This window comes from Nothobranchius furzeri, chromosome 10 (assembly GCF_043380555.1).
Source record: "Nothobranchius furzeri strain GRZ-AD chromosome 10, NfurGRZ-RIMD1, whole genome shotgun sequence".
NCBI classification, from domain to species: domain Eukaryota; kingdom Metazoa; phylum Chordata; class Actinopteri; order Cyprinodontiformes; family Nothobranchiidae; genus Nothobranchius; species Nothobranchius furzeri.
Window position 1 is genome coordinate 59,930,017 of NC_091750.1, and position 21,836 is coordinate 59,951,852.

General features: G+C 41.7%; 1 protein-coding gene across 11 annotated transcripts in view; it reads left to right on the top strand.

Moving 5' to 3' along the window:
* The first annotated feature begins 3,086 nt into the window (after positions 1 to 3,086).
* tcf7 (transcription factor 7) overlaps positions 3,087 to 21,836 on the top strand; it is a 73,261-nt gene continuing 54,511 nt past the window's right edge. For 5 of the 11 annotated variants that reach the window (XM_054730748.2, XM_054730749.2, XM_054730751.2 and 2 more), the window contains exons 1-3: positions 3,088 to 3,573; positions 3,793 to 3,862; positions 4,856 to 4,962. In XM_054730748.2, coding sequence (XP_054586723.2) covers positions 3,394 to 3,573; positions 3,793 to 3,862; positions 4,856 to 4,962 — 357 coding nt within the window. In that variant the 5' untranslated portion in view covers positions 3,088 to 3,393. Of the gene's footprint in view, positions 3,574 to 3,792; positions 3,863 to 4,855; positions 4,963 to 21,836 lie in introns of all 11 variants that reach the window. The other 6 variants (XM_054730755.2, XM_054730757.2, XM_015961478.3 and 3 more) reach the window with 4 other exon arrangements.

Consider the following 21,836-nt stretch of genomic DNA (forward strand, 5'->3'; position numbering starts at 1 on the left):
TGAAAAAGAGGTACCAACCAGTAAGAGGCAACTGTGTGAATGAAAACATCATGTTGATGTCAAAGGACAGAGAACAAAAAGGCAGGCTTGTTTCCAATGAAAAGAAAAAGTAGTTCAAATAACTTTTTACAAGCAAAATGTCCAGAACAACATCTCAGGACCACAACAACAACAAGTTTGAAGCAGATGGCCTACAGCATCTAAAGACCACACTCCTGCCTGTTAACCTGGCCTGTCAACCCGTCGTGTAAGTGGCGTTGTAGTTAGGGATGCACGATATATCGGCATCAATATCTGTATCAGCCGATGTTTGTCGTTTTTGAACATATCGGTACCTGCATTTTTCCATCTTGTCTCCATTTGGGTATCTGTTTCAGAGGGTGAGGGGGGCGAGGATGTGTAAGTGTTTAGTGCTGTGACAGTGATGATAATCATCTCAGAAGCATAAAATGTGTGTGTGGTGTGTGTAAAGCAAAACATTCAAAAAGTCAGCTTGCATAATTTCAGTCTATACAAAATGTGCTTATTTCAGAAGCATAAATCAGTATCGGCAAATATCGGTTATATTAATATCGGTATCGGCGCAAATTTTTTTTATATCGGTGCATCCCTAGTTGTGGTGTACGTGTGCGTAGTGAAAAGCGGTGAGTGACATAAAAGATGCATTTTCTGGATCACATCCCGCCCTCAACACGCCCACTTTCTGCCATAAATGGTGAATGCAAAGTGCCTTGTGGCATATACATAAGCCGACTTGTTGCAGCATTTCACCATTAACGATGGCGACCGCAGATCAAGGAAGCGCAATTTCACCGAAGCAGAAAGTGAAGTACTTGTAGGTGAGGTGGAAAAATGAAAGGAAGTGCTTTTGCAAAACAAATAAGAGAAAATCCACAGAGTGGCACAGCGTTGCTGAAGCCATCAATGCTGTGAGTTCTTCAGAGAGATCTGTGTCGGATATTTTTTTAAAAATAGTCCGATCTGAAGGTGGGGGCAAATAAAAAGATGTTTTGCCACCACCTGAGTGTGTGACACCTCTGATCCCCCACGGCTTGCCGTTAGGATCTCAGCAGTACTCGGACCGGCAAGTGTGCGTGGCATCGTGCCGGAAACACTGACCATGCAGAGGAGACTGGTAAAGTTTAAGCCTTTTATTACTACAGACCAAATGTGTCGTTATTAAAATATAAAACAAAAACAAATCTTGTTTCCCCAGTGACTCTGGACAAAGCGTCCAACAAGGCATCCTGGGCGGCGACCAAAGATGCGGCTGCAGGGTCCGCCTGTCCCACCAGGGCTTGCTCTGTGTGTGTACGAAGTGGTACAAGTGATAATGCTGCTGGAATTCATAATTTTCTCCTTCTCAGCAGCACCAGTGCATGTGCTCCATGTCCAAAATATGCATAAGTCAGGTTCTTAGTCAACTCAAAGTTGCGCACATTTTTCCTCTACATTTTCTTTTATAAATCCCAAAGTTTACGTGGAAACTTGCTTACGCAGTTTTCCGACCCTTTTTTGTGCGTAAGTAAGCTTTATAAATGAGACCCCTGGACCATAGAGGCTGGAAAAACCTACCTTGGTCCGGTGAGTCTCAGTTGCAGCTGCAACATTCAGATGGTTGTGTCAGCATTTTCATGGCCCACTTTGAACACCTTTGTACAAACTGAGCATGGTTCAAACACCACAGCCAACCTGAATATTCTGGATTCTTGATGTCCATCCCTTAACTGATGTAACTGTGTGATGCTGTCATGGAAATGTGGACCAAAAGAAGAAGGTGAAGAACTCGCACAAAATGAAATTAGAGCAAAATCACGTTATAACGTGATATCTTTATTGTTCTAACAATATAGTTTTCACATTCTTACAACCTACATATTTGCACAGTGCATTGTATTGTACAAACAATACATTTACTTTGTACAAATGTGATACATTTAACGTGTTTGTGACACTATATTGTTCAAACTTATAATTATATTGTAAGAACATGATGTTATATTGTAAGGAAAACAACATGGCCAACTCATAATGTGATATTGCTCTAATTTTGTGTGAGTGGCAACTCTACATTTCCATATTTTTCTAAATAGCACCATTCAAGAAAAAAATCACAAGCACAATAAAAACAAAAAAAGATTTTTAAATTATTTATAAAGATAGTATTAAAATCTGTTAGGGAAAAAACTAAAATATGTAATTAAATTGTGATTAAAACTAAATAAGGGAGTCCAAAATTATACAGAAAGGATAGAAACTTCAGCAACCTGATACCAGCAATGTGTACCTAATAAAAAGGCCATGATAAATGATTAATTCATTATTTAACTCATCTTTTGCTTAATTTTGTAAGGTGAAGTAGCGCCTCTGGATTTTTATCTTAAGAGGTGCTCTATAAAAAATTGTTTTCTTTCTTTCTTTGGATGTTACGTTTTATTTTGTACAATTGTTTTATTTTTTTCACTTGTGGGTTTTTAGAGAGACATTTTCATTCAATTTAAAGAGCAAGTCACCCCCAAATCTACTTTTTTTGCTGATAAACTATATAAATGAGTGTCTGATTGTACTATAGACAGATGCCATCAATAATTTGGCGCTGTGGTGCATCTTTTTTTAAATATAAATATTCTGCCTTAAACTGTCAGTGATGCACCCCCTTCAGGTAAAAACTCTGCACTGCATTTTAATCTAAATCTGCCATTGCTTTTGGCTAAGAAGTATCAAATGACATCAGCTGGTACCATATGATGTCACAATGTCATTGTGAACCTGTATTTGTGTGTATTTGTTAGCAGCTCTGTCCTCTCAGTCTGCTTGGCAACAGCATTTGTTGCATTTTTCAAACAGGAAGTGCGAGTTGAGTAAGATTCTGGTAGGGAGTGACTTGCTCTTTAATTTTAATCTGCACACGATGGAAAACTTTTTTTATTATTATTATTCAAAAGTAAACAAAAAAACGTGAAAATGGTGGCAGCCCGCGGGCCGTAGATACCGTGAACACGGCCCTGGAAGTCATGAATAATGTCTGTTGAGTTGAGCAGAAGGAGGCGGTGTCTCTTTAAGAGGCTCAGCCCTCTACAGAAACAATCGTACAACCCCCCAACAAGTCATCGGACCTGTCAATCAGCCGTTCGGCGCCCTTTGATGTCGGGACTCCTCGGCTTGTCTTGGGCTCAAATGAGCTGTTTGCTGTTGTAGTGAAACATTACAGTTCTGGCCGGGGAGCGCCACATCGCAACTTTTCTGTGTGGTGGGGGGTTCTCTACTTTGGAGCTGCCCCAAACTGAGGATATTTAGCTGAGAAGTCACTTTTTATTTCAACTTTTTTTTTGTTTTATTTAAAAAAAAACTTTTATTTCCTTTTTAAAGAAAAGTGTTAGGAGGGACGTAGACATGCCTCAGCTCAGCAGCGGCGGAGGAGACGACCTGGGAGCGAATGATGAGATGATATCCTTCAAAGACGAAGGAGAACAAGAGGAGAAAATCCAAGAAAACGCGTTTACAGAGAGAGACCTGGCCGACCTGAAGTCCTCTCTGGTGAACGAGTCGGAAATAAATCAGAGTCCTTCGGCGGTAGGTGGCACTGACCGTGTTTGACTTTACTTGGTTTGTTTTGTTTTAAAAGTAAATAAAAACGAGCCAAACTGGCTGCGTTGAAGTGAAATTCCCAGGCTGTCCGAGGTGAAGAAGTTCAAAAACTCACCCTCACGTGCGCGTACCATCGGTCCCTTTGAACTTTTTTTGAGGGGGGAGGAGAGTTTTCACCTCATTTGGTGTTTTTGTCCCTTCCAGGCGGGCAGACGGGGACAGCAGGGCGAGCAGAGGGTCTTCACGGACAAACACCGAGAGCATCACGACGGAGGTAGGAGGAAAACACTCCCTTCCTCTCAGGGTGACCGCTACACAAAAACAAAACGGAGCACGTGCCACAACTTCAAAGACTTTAAAAGATGCCCATCGTGTCACTGCATCTATCACAGAAGTGCTGTTTTTGTCATCCAGCGTAAAACTGCGTTTTAATCGTAAAGCTTCATAATTGGTGTAATAATGCTACAGAAAATACACAAATATTAACTTTTTGATTAAATTGAGTGACGTAATGTGTTTGAAATAATGTGTTTGAATACATTTTGTTCAGTAAATTCAGTGCAAAAAGAGAATTTCCCCTTTTACCACCCATAAAGAACAGAGCAAGCTCCCTCCCTTCATGTAGGCACATTTTAAGAGTGTCTACTTCACTTGGCAGCTTTAATTACAGTTTGCAGTCATTTCAGTCATCACTTAAAGGGGAGGGGGAAAAAAGAAGTTGTCACATTGTGATCCTTTGAGCAAAATCCACCATCAAATCCGGATTTGTGGTTTCAAATTCACGAGTCTTTAAGGCAAATTGAAACTCGCAGAAATCAACATTTATCTCCCCCAAGGTGCTGCGTTATTTCACAGTTTGTTACTCTGATCGGTCTGGTCTTGTAGCCTCATTCTTAGCAGGTAGTTGTATCTGAGGCCTTGTGCTTAATATGGGTGGCGGTGGAAATAAAGTATCACAGGCTCCTGAAGTTCACGCCTCTCAGGCTGTAGGTGACGACTGCAGCACTTTCCCCCCCCCCCCACCTTTCAAAGTATTACAAGTCTGCTCAAACAAGGATATAAACATGATGCAAGGACCGGGTAATAGTTCGCCTGCTTCACATGCACGGTTGTTTTCTTTTTGTTGAACCTGCCAGTCGTGTTGCAAGAGTACGTATCATCTTCATTGACATCCTCAAAGTTTTGCAGATTTCTGCTCACTTGTTTTGATCAGATTTTTGAGTTTGACTTTCTGATTCATGCTTCCTTTTTCCACGCCTGATCTCAGTGTCAAAGCAGCAAGATGGAGGCATGTACAAGTCGCCGGCGTATCCGGGGTACCCGTTCCTGATGCTGCCAGACCCTTACCTCCCGAACAGCTCCGTGTCTCCATCTGTAAGTCCAGATTTGGTTTATTTCATCGTTGTTCGCTGCTTTTCTCCTTGTGGTTTCTTCTCTCAGTCGCTCATGAGGTTCTTCTTCCGTCCACTCTCTGTCCTGCTGTGGATTTCTCTCTTTTTTTAAATTTTTTTGATTTTTTTTTTTGTTATTTTAACATTCAACTTTCTTATTGAGCTTTAAAATGTACTTTGTGGGGCATCTCTCATTGTTGAAGTTCACTGCAGCAGAGGAAATGGGAACAAACTCTAATGAATGTTAAAGTTTTGAGGGGTTTTGTTTTGGTCCCCTCTGGTTAGATTTGTTTAAAAAAAAATCCAGTCTGAAAAAATTCAATCGTTTCAAGCGCCTGCAGTATTTTCTGCTACTTTTCAAAAGTTGCACAGCAGTTTTTTCTCATTCTGGTCTTCTTTTTACTAAAACCTCACATATATTTAATGCATGTGGTGTCTGAAACATTTTTTTAACATAATACAGAATTGTTAATGCGTCTCTTATTGTGTAAAATATTAATTTCAGTTAGTTGACGTTTGTGTGCATGTGTTAGGAAGGGATTTGTAAATCACATAGCAGAACGTAGATAACCTGTCTGCTTTAGTGACGTTAAGGCTGATCTGGGATCAGAGGAGGCAAGAGATGAAGCTCCCGCACACTGAGACGACTGTCGCCTCGCTGCAAATCAATCACAAAACATCACGCGTGTTCGGACTTGTGCCTTGTGAGGCGAATCTGCAGCTTTTTAGTTTTAGTTTGTGAACCGGTGATGTTAAAATGAGATTATTATTTCTTTCACTTGATGTTTTCCATCCAAGAGGTTTGCTGCAACCTTTAAATCAGTTCACAGTAAAACCGCTGCAACAAACAAACATGAGAAGACTCGCTTTATTTAAAGCTGACATCTCCTCTAGTTGCCGATAAAACCCAGAATGAAGTTGAACCTTACCTGAAACCAACAGTTTCTGATCAAACAAACACTTTTGTGAATCTGCCGCTTCACAAAATGTGATTCGAGGTCATAAAGGTTATTTTTAAAGATTTAGAGCAGCATAAAGTCTTAACGGTTCAGTCGTTTGAATATGTTGCTCTTATCTCACAGAAAAGGTTGTTTTTTTTCTCCGTGTTGCTATAAAAGTTGAACCTCTACTGCTGCAGGCATGTTCGGTTTGCCTCTGGTTTTTATTTTTCTTGGAGAGAAAATCCTAGATAATTATTATAATTCCTGTTTACAAGCTTCATAACTGGAGCTCATGAGACAAAAGCAAGGTTGCGCACCACAATCAAACATTTTATTCAAGTTATTCCGACGCTGTGAGGATGAAACCAACTGAACTTCATCTTCGCTCATGCATGAAGCTGCACATCTGTGTTTAGCAACCGCGGCGACCAAGGGCCAATGGTGTTTGTAGACTCTACGAGTATTTGCTCTTCAGTCCTGGAGTTGGGACCGCAGCAGCCTCTCAGAGATGTTTGGAGGGTGAGACGGGGGTTGTTGTTGCTGCTGCCAAGATAAAGAGCACTTTCTTTCTCCGTGTGTGTCTTCGAGACTCCACACAATGCTCACTTGTTGCTGCTTCCCTTGTAATTAGTCCCGCTAGTTGTGAGGCAGAAGCGGTGTTTCGGCCCCCATCTACCTGGCACTTGAAAGGGGTGAGAATAGTGGTGTAGCGGGTGGTGTGGTGGGGGGTCTGCGATGATTAGGGATGTGGAGATGGATCAGAAACTACAGGCCTTGGAGACGGACGGGAAAATGACCGGCCTCTCTTGTGTGGTGGCATTAAACGTGGGACACGTTACATGTCCGTGTGCGTGTGTGTGTGTGTGTCCTCAGCTGACTCCAGGACTTCTCTATATATCCTCGTTTACAAAAAGATGCGAGAAAGTTGTTTTATGTTTTAATTCATGAATGTTAATTAAGAAATGTATTTGTCTGGAAAGGTGCTTACACCTTCAAAATACTTTTATTTGATTAAAAAAACAACAAAAAAAAGCTGTGACTAATGGACTTAATGTTGCAAGATTAAATCCTAATCTCCTTAAATCTGCAACAATTCAAGTTCTGCAAATAAAGAGCTCAAGTCGATAAATAATTCATTTTAATATCGTTTGTTGGTAAGAAAACACAAGATACCTGATGCCACTTGACTGTTTTTGCCCGAATCTGAGGGAAAGAGTAAGATTTTTTTGTAATCTAAATAAAAACAGTTTAAATCAATAGTTAAAAGATTGATTAGGAGTGTTCTGAACTCATTTCATATATCTGGACCTTAGTGTGATACTGTAAACAAGTCATCATGGGAGCTGCATAACTAAGTGTAACCTTTCAATTTAGTGGTTGGAGTTTCCCACTTTCTGGTGAAACATTTGGGTTTATTTCACTGCAAGAGGAAAAACTTTCCTGTGTTTTTTAGTTTTACGTTTTCATTCCTTTTTGTTCAGCTGCGTTCTAACATCACAAAGACGGAACACGCCACAGGACAACTTATCCCGAGAGCGCGCCGCTGACTTTTAGGGCTCGTGTCGCATTTGGCAGAACAAAAGCTGCTGTTTGTGTCATTTATGTTTAATCTTCCACCAGAGAGGCTGATTTAAAGTGTATCCCTTTCTTTTTTTCTGTTTAGCACCCGTAATACTCCTGTTACACTGCGTCACGGGACATTTGGCTCTCGTCACATTAATAGAGATATCAGTCGCTCTTTCAGAGGAAGTGGCTGAAGAAGGAGATTTGTGGGACTTAGAGGTGCAGCTAAAGTCCCCGAGCTTGTTGTGTTCGGATAAAGATTTATCTGGAGTGTTGAGACTGTGTGTGTGTGTGTGTGTGTGTGTGTGTGTGTGTGTGTGTGTGTGTGTGTGTGTGTGTGTGTGCGCGCGCGCGCAAATGGTTTCAGTTTAAGTTCATTATGTATGTGTCTAAAGGGTTTGGCATGTTTCTTGAGTGTGTCTTCATCTGCATGCTTTCTCTGCAAGTTTGTTGCCTTAGGCTTGTTGTTTGTACGCAGAGTTTATGATGTGTGTGTGTGTGTGTGTGTGTGTGTGTGTGTGTGTGTGTGTGTGTGTGTGTGTGTGTGTGTGTGTGTGTGCGTGCGTGTTTTAGACTGTACTGTGAGACCTTCCCCAGCAGTGGATTACAAGCAGACTCTTTATTCTGACTCTTCTGTGTCTCTGTATGTCAAACCCAAGCAGAGGAAACTCTTTTATTCAAGATAAATGGAATTATTTTTCTTTATTCCTCCAATTTTTCTCCCTCTCCTCCATCGGATCCAGAATGCAACATCTGTCCACGTTTACTAAACTTTCATTCCCTGTATTCTTGATCTTGGACCGGACAGAACGAGAAATTTCTTGCCTCTAATTGGTCGATCTGATCAGTTTATTTGCTTTTTTTTTTAGTAATTTGCAGAATCTTCTATTGTGTAAATGTGTTTGTTGTAGATGTTGTTTGTTTATTTTAGAAGTCTGTGGAGAGTTTTTCATTAAAAATGGAAAGGTCTAACGGCTCTGCAGGGATCAACAATCAGCTTAAAGTGCAATTGCCCTGTCGGTCATAATCGATAGCTTTTGCTGCTTCCACTGATGACTAAGTGGAGTGTTTTCCTCCTAGATGAAGCTATAGAAGCATTGATAAAGGAGAAACTATTGAAGTTTTGGTTTAATTGATGGGAGTTTTTGTCAATTTAGTGCAAAAAAAGTTAGAAAGTTGAAATCTATGAATGAAGCTGCACTTGCTGAGTTTACCTCGCAGTAAACACACGTTAAAAGGAACAAGGTGAATGATTTTTGATACCAAGCAGCAGAAAAATTGACACGCTTGTAGAGAAAACGTCAAACCTGCAAACTATTGGATTCTTTTTGTCAGAATAGTGAAAATAAGTCTGCTAAAGAAGCCAAATGGTTAACTCACAACTAAAACAAAAGTGATTAGTGGTTTGTGGTTTTACTTTTGAAGTGTTAAACGTTTACTCCTGATAAGGTTTGAAGTGCTACTCGTGTTTATTTCTGACAAAAACACATTTTTTTTTAAATATTACAGCTTTAATGGGTTTTTATCAATGGAAAAAGTCACACAAGCCTCTTTGTGTGATTTTTTTTTTCAAACTTTCTTTTACCAATACCATCTGAACGCTGAGCCTAATATTGGATATTTGGCCGTTTATTCAGTTTTATTGGGTGTCTGAGATGCTGTGAAACTCCCTGTGATGTGGAAGCTGTGGTCAGGCGAAGGCGTCACGTCGGCTCCAGAGGCAACGCGGTGCTCCGAGAGCTTTATCTCTCGCTGCACCTGGATGCTGACTGTAAACGACCCACACTGTAGTCGCCCAATTTCTCCAGGATAACAGGAAATTACCGTTTGACGGCGCGCAGCCGACCGGTGGAATTTATGAGCCCGCTCAGTCTGCGCCGGTGTCGTCTGGTTTGAGGGAATTTCCTGCTCATTTGACACTTCATTTCACCGACCAAATATCGAGATTTGACAGGAAGAGTGCTGAGAGGCAGTGTTTAGGGAAAGAAAAAGTGAAGTAGCACTGAAGAGTTTGTTTTGAAAATGCCCCTCCACGGCTTTTCTCTTAAACCAGTTTAGAATTTCCGCGCCACGCAAAGGCAACTATCGCTTTGACAGCATGCAAAAGTTCCCCCAGTTGGGTTGTTTCCCTCCCCTCCCCGTCCATTGTGTCCATTCAGAAATCAGCTGCTGTTGTTGACGGCGCCCCCTCCTTGTCCCCCCACGTCTCCTTTGCCGTTGCTGTCCCTCCTTTGAAAAAGGTCGATCCTTAAAGATGAAGGGAACGGCGTGTGTGCGCGCAGGACTCTAGGATCTTGCAACTTCCTTGTTTCTATTGTGCTGCCGTGTTGACAGGGGGGGGGGGGGGGGTGTTCAGCCTTCCTCTAGTCCCTCGGTAAACAATGGCAGCAACACAGGCTGAGGCCTCCCTAATCCTGCCTTTACAGACCCAGGGGCTGGGATGAGCGGCGCTGGGGCCTCCCTGCCTCTGACTGGCTACGATAAGGAGCCCCAAACACTCGGATTTAAGAGGCCTGAAAGAAAAGCAGCTTTCACTGGAAGGCAGCAAAAACTGGGGTCTTGCTTCTGCTTTTCTTACAATATTATAACGTTAATTCTGATGTAAGTTTGTCATCACGTCCCCCCTCCCTCCTGTAAGTGTTTCATGAAATAAAAAGGTAGCGATGAAGTTTTTACCATGCACAAACACTTCAGGGCGTCGGATCTGGCAGAGCTCCGGTTCGCCTTTGTTGTGGAGTATGTAAGTGGGAGATTATGGTTGTCTAAAGACTTCGGAGTGTTTAATCAAACGTGATGGTGCCAAAAAGAAGCAAAGCTCCCTTGTTTCTGGTGAGATCACAAGAGCTTATATTCACTTCTCAGAAAACACAAGAAGCCAGTGGAAACCATGATTTTTGAAACATTCAAACCTTATAAATATCCTCAAAAGGGCTAAAATGGTCAAATATGACTTTTAACAAGAGACATTTTATCACCTGTCTTTGCAAGTCTGCGCTGGATGACTGCAAACATGAGCAGAGGATCGGAATAGACGTGCAGGAAGACGGATACATAGATTTTTAAAGACTTAAATGGGGATTTATCAGAGGAGGGAGGAAGATTAAAATACAAATGACCATAAGAGCCTCTTCATCGCCCTGCTAGCTTTGAAGTAGCGAGCTACGGAGGCACCTAAAGAGAAACCGTTCAGAAGAGTCTTTCAAGAGGTGGAAATGTTTAGCGGAATATCAGGAGAGGAAAAAACCCTTTGGATGGCCCCGAGGTGTTTATACCTGTAATTATTCATCCACTTATTTCTTTCCGGCGCAGAATGAAGGTGGGTTTGGGGGGTGGATGGTGGAGTGCTAAAAGACAGCTGTTTGCAAAGGAAGTGTGGGTTTGTTTGATTAATAAGTTTTTCCTCATTGCTATACACTGAGGCCTGTGCATTTAAATAAAAATGTTATGTCGGGGGAAATCCGGTTGATCCTAATAGCCGATTACTTTATGTGACATTTCTTTTAAGGAAGACCTCATTTTTATTCCTCCCACGTTTCCTGTCACCAAGATGAGGCTAGAACAAAAACAAAGTCTTTTTCAGACCCTTTCAAAAAGAAGTGAGGTGCAATTTGTGCTTTAGTTGCCATCACACAGATCTAGCGTGCTTCAGTAAACGAAAGGATTTGCTGGTTTAGCAGCGGGAGAAGAGGCTCTATGCCCAGAAAGTTAGAGTAGCTGCTGTTTGAACATCACTTTATGAGATGGGAAATGCTACGAAGGGAACAAAGAGACGTGTTGAAAGTTGAGTCTGGGACACCTTTTGTTTCGGAAGTCTCTTCAGAGTGCGAGAGAGTGTGAAATTGACGATAAATGCAAGTGAAAGTGGGATCATTAATCACGGCTTGTCTACCTGCACCTCGAGTCCTCTGGTGTTACATGAAGAGACAACGTTTGCGTTTCAGCGTCACAGAAAACAGAAAGTAGCCCAAACAAAAGACAAGAGGCCGGAAATTTCAAACCACAACTCCGTGCCTGGACCTCACCGACTGTAAAAGGTCTTTGTGTGTGTGTGTGTGTGTGTGTGTGTGTGTGTGTGTGTGTGTGTGTTGCACCCAGGTGAATCACAAGTCTGTGGAATGAAACCTTGCAAAGTTTCTCTTGTGATGTTGTTGACAGAGTCCAGGCCTCCCACATGTGTGTTTGCAGCTCGTAGTTAATCAGTGACACTGCCTCTGTCCAACGCTAGCGGATAAATAAAACAGCACACACACACACACACACACACACACACACACACACACACACACACACACACACACACACACACACACACACACACACACACACACACACACACACACACACACACACACACACACACACACACACACACACACACAGCAACAAGCTAAATAAAGGAAATTAAATAAAATTTTAGTCCTGAGCACAAATCAGACTAGAGCCGGCTCAAAACAGTCTTAAAACAAAATTATGGGACTAAACTTTGTAGCTATAATTAGAACATGCAGAAATTTTATTTTGGAGTTCTGAATAGAAATTAATAAAGCATCTTTTATTTTAACTCCAAATATTTTTTTTTCCTTTCCTTTTTTGCTGAATCAAAAGATTTAGTTTAAATCCAGTTAAATAAGAAGCCTGACTCGTTGAGCTGGACAAGGTGAGAGACTTGTGTGCACACAGACCCACGGCACAAGGTTTGTAGGTCAGCGGGCCGCACTGAATCCCTCCTCCCATATGTTGCGGCTCTGATAAAACTTTTGTTCAGTTTAAATTTTACCAAGCTTTTGCTATTTTTAAGACTTAATGGGAAAAACTGGGAAATTTACACGAACTATGGAGTTTTTATTACCAAGAGATATTCAGGAGATCTTCGTTTCTGTGTGAGTGACTTATTTTTTTGTTTGTTTAAGAAGTCAGGTGACCTATGGGAACAAAAATATTTTCCTGTCCCTGGCGTTACTGCCAGTAATGAAAAAGTATCACCAAAGAGTCACAACCTCTCGAGGTTAGTTTGCACCCCGAATGCAGCAGCCTCGCGTTACTGCAGTGTTCTTTCCCCAAAAACCAGAACCTCGTAACAAATGTCAGACAGGAACTGATTTCTTTATTTTTATTTTTAAAATCACATAAGAATATTTAAATATCCATATAGTAAAGTCTCTAGAAAAAAAGTTTTTAAAAGACGTTAATTACAGCTACTTTAGCCCTGTAGATTGTGTTTGTTTGTCACTGATGACCACATGTCAACATAAAATGACAATTTACTTCATATTCTTCCTCTTTCATCCCGTTCCTGTGTGGAAATGTACAGATTCCCTAGAAGGATCCGTACAGCGTTGATCGATATTTAGGTTGTTGTGAAGTTGCTACTTACAATACAAAAAAGAGCCTACCACCTCTAAAAGGAAAGGTCCTGTGCAAAATGTAGATAATTTGGTGGAATAGATGTTTGGAAGTTGTCAGATTAAAACCACTTCACAATCATATAAGTAGTTTTAAACAGGGTGGCGTGGCATGGCGCACGCAAAATGCGTGGGACAATTATTACATTAACGTGCTGGGACCTGTAAATATTGTTGGAGACAAATCTGTAAAAGAGGATGAAAGAAAAATAAACAGTGCTTCAGAAAGTGAGGAAATGAGTGAAAGCAGTACAGGCAGGGAGTGAGCGTGTCTTCTAAGGCAAGCAGTTTTGACACTTAATCAGTAAACGGACCTCTCTGTAATTCCTATTTTAATTGCAGACGGAGCAGACGAACGTTGCACTAAGCATCCTACAAAATAAAGTGAAAGCAAAGCTATTTGTCTTTTCGTTCTGTTAATCTGAAAAATGATCCGACATGATGTAGGTACCAGATCAGCTCGGGTTCCTGCGCCTGCCGATGATGTCACTCTACGGCAAATCCACTCTGCTTTTACACATTCTTGTTTCATACAGCCTACATGTTTTCTTCATAAATGTAAGTTGTTAATAAAACACCACATTGTCTTTGTTTTGTAAAGATGTAAAACTACATAAAACCATCATCAGACTGTGCCAAAAAGCACAACGGTTCATTTTTAAATGTAACTACATAATTAGCAGCTATTTTTGTTTGTATAAATTTGTAAATTACTCTGTATATTTTGTTAGTTCTTCTGTTAAAAAAACAAACACACAATTAATTCACTCAAACTGATGCTATTAATTAAATGAAGTTATTTTATTATCAAAATCGAGAGCTGCTGAGGGTCAGACTTGTGGTTAACTCGTCCTGATTGGTTGTCACTAAGTAGAAAATGACATCAGCAGATGTTACCAAACAACCGGCTTTTGTAAAATTGGCAGAATTGCTGGTGAATCTGCATGTAAGGAAAAGAAAGTAAGCAATGCTGACACTGCTTTAAAATCACTCTTTCTAAACTATCAACACCCAAAATAATGCGTCAGGAATCCCCGCACGACGCCGTAATTCATGGAGCTTCGTGGTCCCACAGAGCACCATATAAACAGCGATTCTTCTGATCATTGAACGCTGCGTTTTATGTCCCCTTCCCCTAAATGGATTACATTTTGGCGTACTTTGCAAAGTAAAACTTGTAATGTTATTAATGTCAGTGGACATCTTTTGGCGCTTATCAGTGGCATCATTCACCGCCAAAGTTGTCGCCATATGGTGCCATCTTAGCAAATTCCTGAAGGAGCAGATGTTGACACAACGCTGAGAGAACCAAGCCACCATATCTCCCGGCCACTTTTCTCCCTCCGAGAAATCTCCCGGATCTCCTATAGTGGAAACATGGCTGCTGACTAATTATTTGCCTCACAGGGCCTCACTAGTCTGCTGCTGCTCAAACGGCATTCCCAAAAGATTTCCCGAGATGCCTCTGAACATTTGCGACGGTTGTAGGTATCCTGCTAAAGGTTTTCACATACTTAAGAGCAAGTCACCCCCAAATCAACTTTTTTTTGCTGATAAACTATATAAATGAGTGTCTGATTATGCTGTAGACAAATGTAGTCAGTAATTCGGCACTTTAGTGCATCTTAGTTAAAATTTAAATATTCAGCCTAAAACTGTCAGCGATGCACCGTCATCAGGCAAAAACTCAGCACTGCATTTGAATTTAAATCTGCCATCACTATTGGCTGAGAGGTACACTATGATGTTAGATGGTACACTATGATGTCACAATGACGTGAGTGTGTGGATTTGTTAGCGGCTCAGCCCTCTTGGTCTGCTAAGCAACAGCATTTGTTGCATTTTTCAAACAGGAAGTGGGAGTTGAGTAAGAATCTGGCAGGGGATGACTTGCTCTTTAGTAAATCCTGGTTGGCCACATTTAGCTCTCTTCTCAATGTTTTATTGATATTAGGTTAGTTTTCTATTTTTATTACATGTTCATTTTTGTGTGTGTTTGTTTTCCATCCAATCCAATTTTATTTATAAAGCGCATTCAATAAGGCATTACAACCAAACAAGGCGCTGTACACTAAAAATGTTAGTTAATTAAACCGGCCAAAAATTATACAATCATGTCGAACACAGATAAAAGATAAAAAGGAAATACAACAAAATTCCCAGAACTAATAGCTAGAAATCAATAAAACACAGGGAGAATAAAAAATTACAAAACATTTAAAAAAAGAACCAGAATAATAAGGAAGTTGATTTTGTGAATTCAATTTTTAAACAATGCAGTTGTGACTGAGGTTCATAATTATGTGGTATAAGCTAGGTTGAAGTAGTGAGTTTTCAAGCGTGATTTAAAAATGCTAGCTGTTGGTGTTTGCCTCACTAGCAGTGGTAATGCGTTCCACAGCTTGGGTGCACAGAGAAAGCCCTTTCTCCACGGCTTTTTAAACGTGCATTCGGAACAGCTAGGAGGAGCTTTTCTTCGGACCTGAGAGCACGCGGCGGGTCGTAGTAATGTAGTAATGTAGTTTTGTCTGTTCTTACTGCTGAAAAGCACATTGAGTTGCATTTGTGTAGGAAATGTACTACATGATAAAGCTGTCTTGTGTTATGTCAGTTGCAGAGCCTCAACTTTGTGTTGAGGGAATACGCCTGACAGATTTCTTTTAAAATAGTCAGATCTTTGCACCTGTCTTCACAGTTTATCTTCAGCGGGTTAAAAAGTGTGACCCCCTATTACACAATGGAAGCATCAGCGGCACGGAACGGCTACGGAAAGGTTTACTCGTGACAATCGCTGCACTCCAGTGCACGCCGGGAGTCTCAGCTGTGGAGTGACGTCTCTGCTGTACTCCTCGTTTGACTCGCGAGATTACAAAATCCCTCGAGTTCATGTCGCCCGACATTAAATCGCGTTTGATATTGCTGTTTGATGTCAGATATGATGTTGTCCCTCTCCACTGCCAGAATTAAAGCAATGAAAAACACACCACTGCAATTCTGGAACAATACTGGGAGAAAATAAGCCGTTAGGTCACTTATATTGACGTAATCTATATAGATATGAAATCGAATCCTTGCAATAGACTTTTATTTTGAAAATTACTGGGGATTTTACACTTAAACTGTGTGTGATTTCTTGTGTAGTTCTGTAAATTGCAGAAATTGTCGCGTCTCAGAGGCGGCTCATTGCAAAAATAGAACCTGATCCTAACTTTAGTGGCACGGCGTGCCGCTTCTGTGTACACCAGGAAGTTGAATTGCCCCCATAGACTATTTGATTTTATTTGAAGCAGTGACGTTACGCGCCGCTGATGCTTCCAGTGTGCAGTAGGCTTGAGGCAGCTTCTGGAAGAGGTTGAACAAACTGAGACATGTTTTGTGCGTATCAGTTCACTGGGATCCCAAGTGAAAATGGACATATTTTCTGTCCCCATGGCTGCGTTAAACTGTCTTTAGTGCGTTTTCCTAATAGCTCATTGATGTTAGCGGCTGATAATGCCCATTCCTTAGACATCAGCTTCTGCGGCCGACCTTTATCATCACTTTAATATGCACTTTATTAAAATAGTGTTTGTAAAAATAGAGTCAAACCCCATCCTCCTCCACCCCTCTCCACCCTGTGCCCGTGGCTCTGCCCAGACCAGCTGGAGCCTCCACAGCCGCATAAAGCAGCCCAGCACACATGGCTGTGATCTAAAACACACACACACACACACACACACACACACACACACACACACACACACACACACACACACACACACACACACACACACACACACACACACACACACCAAATCTAGCCTCATATGATGCTCAGCTGCTGTGGAAAGGCTCCAGCCAACACCTTCAGATGCATCCTTCATTGGTTGTTACATTTATTTAAATAATGCAAACATCATCATAAAAAGCAAATCAGGTGTCATTTTTTACTATCAAACACTCTAAACTCACATTTTAAATGCTTAAAACCCACCAGACAGAATGAGACAATCAGCGTTAGTAATCTAAACATCTTTTTCAATCAGTGACTTTCCTTTTTTCCTTCTTGTTGGGTTGTTTAATTCAGTCGAGACATTCGAGCGACACTTCCTACTTTTTATTACCCGAGTGTGATGTGTTTTGGTTGTTTGCAGAAATGGGGGGAACACATCAAGTGTAGATCCCTGGAGAGATTTTCAAGTAGGATATTGGAGAGTTCTCCCAACCACCGCCATCTAAATGCCAAATGAGGGATTATTTTCGGACGTGCTTGTTGCTCCAGTAAAGTTCCAGCGTGTGGTTGTACTAAACCAAAAGCCGCTAATAAAATAAACATGCCAGGCTCTTTACTTAATGTAACATTACATTCTGCTGCTCATGGTTCCCTCAGAGTTGTTATAAAACTTCTATAAAGATTTGACAACTGCACATTACGTCTTTTGAGTTAGAAACATCGTTCTGCTTCTAAGGAGATGCTTTTCCACTAAATCAGAAAATAAGATGTTACACATCCGTCAGCCGCAGCTTTAAAACCACCTGCCTGACCATGTTTTCAGGACATCGTTTCTGACCCACTAAGACACCAGAAGTTAGCTTGTGTCATTAGTGGGCTGTAGCTAATGAGTTTAGTGGAGCCAGCTTGTTCTTGATGGGCTCATTCAAATCCTGGAGAGTTGTTGTGTTGTATGAATTTGTTCTGGTTGTTTTTGGCAACTTAATGGAGTCTTTCTGGTCACTGAAAACCGATGTGAATCTGGTTTATTTTTAAATAAATAATAAATTTAATGCTGAGGATGTACAGAATGTGTTTTAATTTTCTGAGAAAACCCAAATTTAGATATTTATTAAAATAAAAATTACTTTTTAATGTGATCTTGGGCAGTTGCGCCCCCAGAACATTTTCGTAGGGTGGCCATGTGGGGGCCAATAAAACTTTTGGGGTGGCATTGGCACACCGAATTGGTCCTTGTAGTAATACTGGTGGAGTTAAGCCTTTGCTTTACACACTTCTCTATGCTTTTTTTTATTAAGATACAATTTTCAACACGTTTACTTCAAATTTGTGAGGGTTCCACAAAAATAAACAATAATGAACAAGAGTCTGCTTCTAGAACTGCAGAAGAGAAAGAAGTGGAGTGGTGGTGCCATTGATCCTGGGTGAGAAATGACTCAGAGTGGGATATGGACTGTCTCAGGCTGAAAGTAGCTGAGTTTACCCAGAAAGTCGCTAGATGTTTCTGGATGACAAAACACGCCAATTGCATATTGATGACATCATCACATCGCTCTGCGTTGGCGTCCAACAGAAAAAGGGTCATGTTGCGGTCATTATTTTCCCCTCAATATCAAGTGCAGTTATGGTGTGCTGCATCTCACATCTACTTTACTTGTAAAACAACTTGTTTTGTGAGTGAGCTCAGAACAAGAAAGTTCTACAGAAAATAGCTTAGGGTCAACAGAAATGTTGCTAGGTTTGTCGCTGTGCCCTTTTAAGAAATATGTCATTAAGGAGGTCGGAAAAGACGTTAAAATAGTAACAAGTTGTTAAGCTGGCAACTAGGGTTGTCACGGTATGAAAATTTAACCTCACGGTTATTGTGACCAAAATTATCACGGTTTTCGGTATTATCGCGGTATTTTTTAAACGGTGTTGCATATGTTCAGAAAGCATTGATAGTCCTGTTCTACACACACTGAAATAGTTCTGAAAAGGTTTAACAGTGTTTATTAAACCTAAAATAACACAAAGCCTTAGCAAAAGTGCAACTTTTCACAAGTAAATGAACAAATAGCTTATTTTTCTGGGTTTTCTGAGTTTTGAAGGTGATCTGAATTGTATCAGCTGTATAAATATGACATGTGTATAACTTATTGTTTTTTACTGGTAAAAACGTGTAGTGGAGATAAATCTACCTACATTTGACTTTTCAACACTTTGTTTTGTTTTCTTGTTTTTATTGAACTATTTTCCTGTCCTGTCTGTCTCTCATCTTCCTGCATCTCCTCATAATTCTCCAGAAAATCTGTTGCCTGGATTCTTACCTTTTCACCTCATCAGTTACTTTTGAGCAGATCAAAGATCTCCTGACCGAAAAGCGCAGAGCGCGTTTTCGATGCTGCGTGAGGTGAAATCACCACAGCACAGGTGATGAGCTCCGCAGTAGCGAGCTTCAGGCACAAATAAGACAGAAAATAGAGAACATGTGCGGACATGAACGATCGTGTGCTAATTATAGTTTTTTGGTTGCTCCACTTTGAGAATGGACCATGCGCTGGAAGCAGCTGCCTGGATCGCTGCGCGACAATGCGGAACCGGTTCGCAGCAGCGCAAGTCTGCCGGCTCTCCCTCGCGCTGATCTGCCGGTACCGGCTCTCCCTCGCGCTGATCTGCGGCTCTCCCTCGCGCTGATCTGCCGGCTCTACCTCGCGCTGATCTGACTTGCTCTGGTCTGCGCGCAACGGCGGGCGGGAAGGGGGGTGGGGGTGGGGGGGGCGCTTTTGGAAGAGTTGTGCGACACAACGAATCGATGACGCAATTCGTTGCCAACGCTTTTAGTAATCGATTTTCATCGAATTTATCGATTCGTTGTTGCAGCCCTAGTTGACTGGCAGCCAGTGAAGCTGGAGGAGAAGCGGGGTGATGTGGGTGTATTTGGAGGACTTGGTCAGAAGCCGAGCACAGGCATTCTGAACCACCTGTAGACAGTTCAGGGAGGTTTTGCCCAGACACGTGAAAAGAGAGTTACAGTAGTCTAAGCGTGAGGAGATGAAGGTGTGGATAACTGTCTCAAGTTCAGAGCGGGACAGAATGGGACTCAGCTTAGCAATGTTCCTGAGATGGAAGAAGGAAGAGCAAACAAGAGAACTGACATGAGAATCCAGGGTGAGAGCTGGGTCAAAGGTCATGCCAAGATTCTTGATGGAGGGTTTGGTGTGAGAAGCAAGCTGACCAAGAGAGTCTCTGACTTTGGGAACCAGCTTGTCTGGGGCACAGATGAGGATCTCAGTCTTATCTTCATTCAGTTGTAGAAAGCTCCCAGCCATCCAGGTTCTAAGCAGGAGTGTAACAGCTGCAGCTTAGACATGTCATGGGGCTTAAAGGAGATGTACAATTGGATGTCATCTGCATAAAGATGGTAGGAGATTCCTTTGAAGGAGCTCAGGATGTGCTGAAGAGGAAGCAGATAGAGGAGGAAGAGCAGAGGCCCCAGCACAGAACCTTGTGGGACACCATGGGTAAGGGAGGTGGTGGAGGACCTAAACTTGGAGAAGGCCACAGAAAAGGAGCGCTCAGAGAGATAAGAGGATAACCACTCCAGAGCAGTTCCTGATAGGCCAACCCAGTCTCTCAGCCTCTCCAGTAGCAGGTGATTGTAAACAGTGTCAAAGGCTGCAGTCAGGTCCAGCAAGACCAGAACAGAACAGTCCCCTGCATCACTGAGTCAGAAGGTCATTAGAGACCCTAAGAAGAGCTGTTTCAGTAGAATGAGCTCTACGAAAACCTGACTGGAAGCTATCATAGATGTTATGTTCATCAAGAGCAGCTGTGAGTTGTTTAGCCACAACCTTTTCCAAGATCTTGGAGATGAACGGAAGTTTAGAGATGGGTCTGAAGCTGCTATGGAGAGAGGCGTCAAGTAGGGCTGCTCAATTATTCGAATTTTAATCACAATTACGATCTGAGTTTTGAACGATTAGAAAAACAAAACAAGCTCCTCCCACTTGCGCTGCCCTGAGTTGCAAATGAAGCGCTCCTCCCCCAGTGCTGCCAACTTAGCGACTTTTAAGCTATTTCTAACAGCTTTTCAGACCCCCTTCTTGACTTTTTTAATCTTCAAAGTACCTAGCAAACACCTCAGAAACATCTCTGGTAACCCTTAGCTACTTTCTGGATAACTGTCGTCGACATTTCCTGCAGGTTAGCTAAACACTCTGCCTGCGCTCCGGACCGTTCTTCAGGAAATTAGGAAAGGGAATGATGTAGTGATGTGTCAGTCCCTAAAGAAACGGCTCTCGGAGCCAGCTCCCTGTTGGATTAACCAGAGTAAGTGACACACACACCGTACCTGCGTGCTCCTGAGCCGCTAAAAATGGCTAAATGTGCGCGTGCGGCGCGCTAAACACACGTGCAGCTTGCCTCTGATTGCTGTGAGACCGGGTTGGGGGGTGAGGGGTGCAGCTGTGGTTGGGACAATTATTACATTAACTGATGAACTTGTAAATAAATAGTTTATAACTAAGGTTGAAATAAGTTCCTCACGCTGATATCTAATCTCTCTGAGGACACGGTGCTAGTGCACTCTCCTACAGCACCTTGACACAACTCAATAAATGTTATGCAACATTTTGTGAACATCAATTTATTTGCATTTATTTGTTATAAATGCCACTGTATAATTCTTGCTGTCAGTATTTGCAAGATATTGGTATTTGGGTCTGTATTGGTTAGACTTAAATGAGTTAAACCAAGGTCTATAGCCCTTGGGTCATAGACTATGAGCTATAAGTATATTGGTCTTTTTATACTGGGAATCAGGAGTTCTTTTAGTGATCATCTTGTTTCTTATTTATTTTTGCCCTGATTGTGCCCTGAGCAATTTTATGACTGAATAAAAACAAATAAAATCAACATAAATTGAAAAATCGTCCTAAATAATCGAGATCTCAATTTCCATCACAATAATCGTGATTATTGTTTTTGCCATAATCGAGCAGCCCTAGCATCAAGACTCGTTTTTTTAAGAAGCGGGTGGATTACAGCATTTTTAAAGTAAGCAGGGACCTGACCAGAAACCAGAGAGCACGCTGGGACCGATGGACTGAAAAGCACTTTTAAACAAAGATGAGGATAAGATGTTGAGGGGCATGCAAAGGTCTTCATTGAGTTAACTAGTTTGGTTAACTCAGGCAAAGAAACAGGAGCAAAGCTATCTAGGATGATGGGCCTGGTTGGAGTCGGGAGAGGCGGCGAT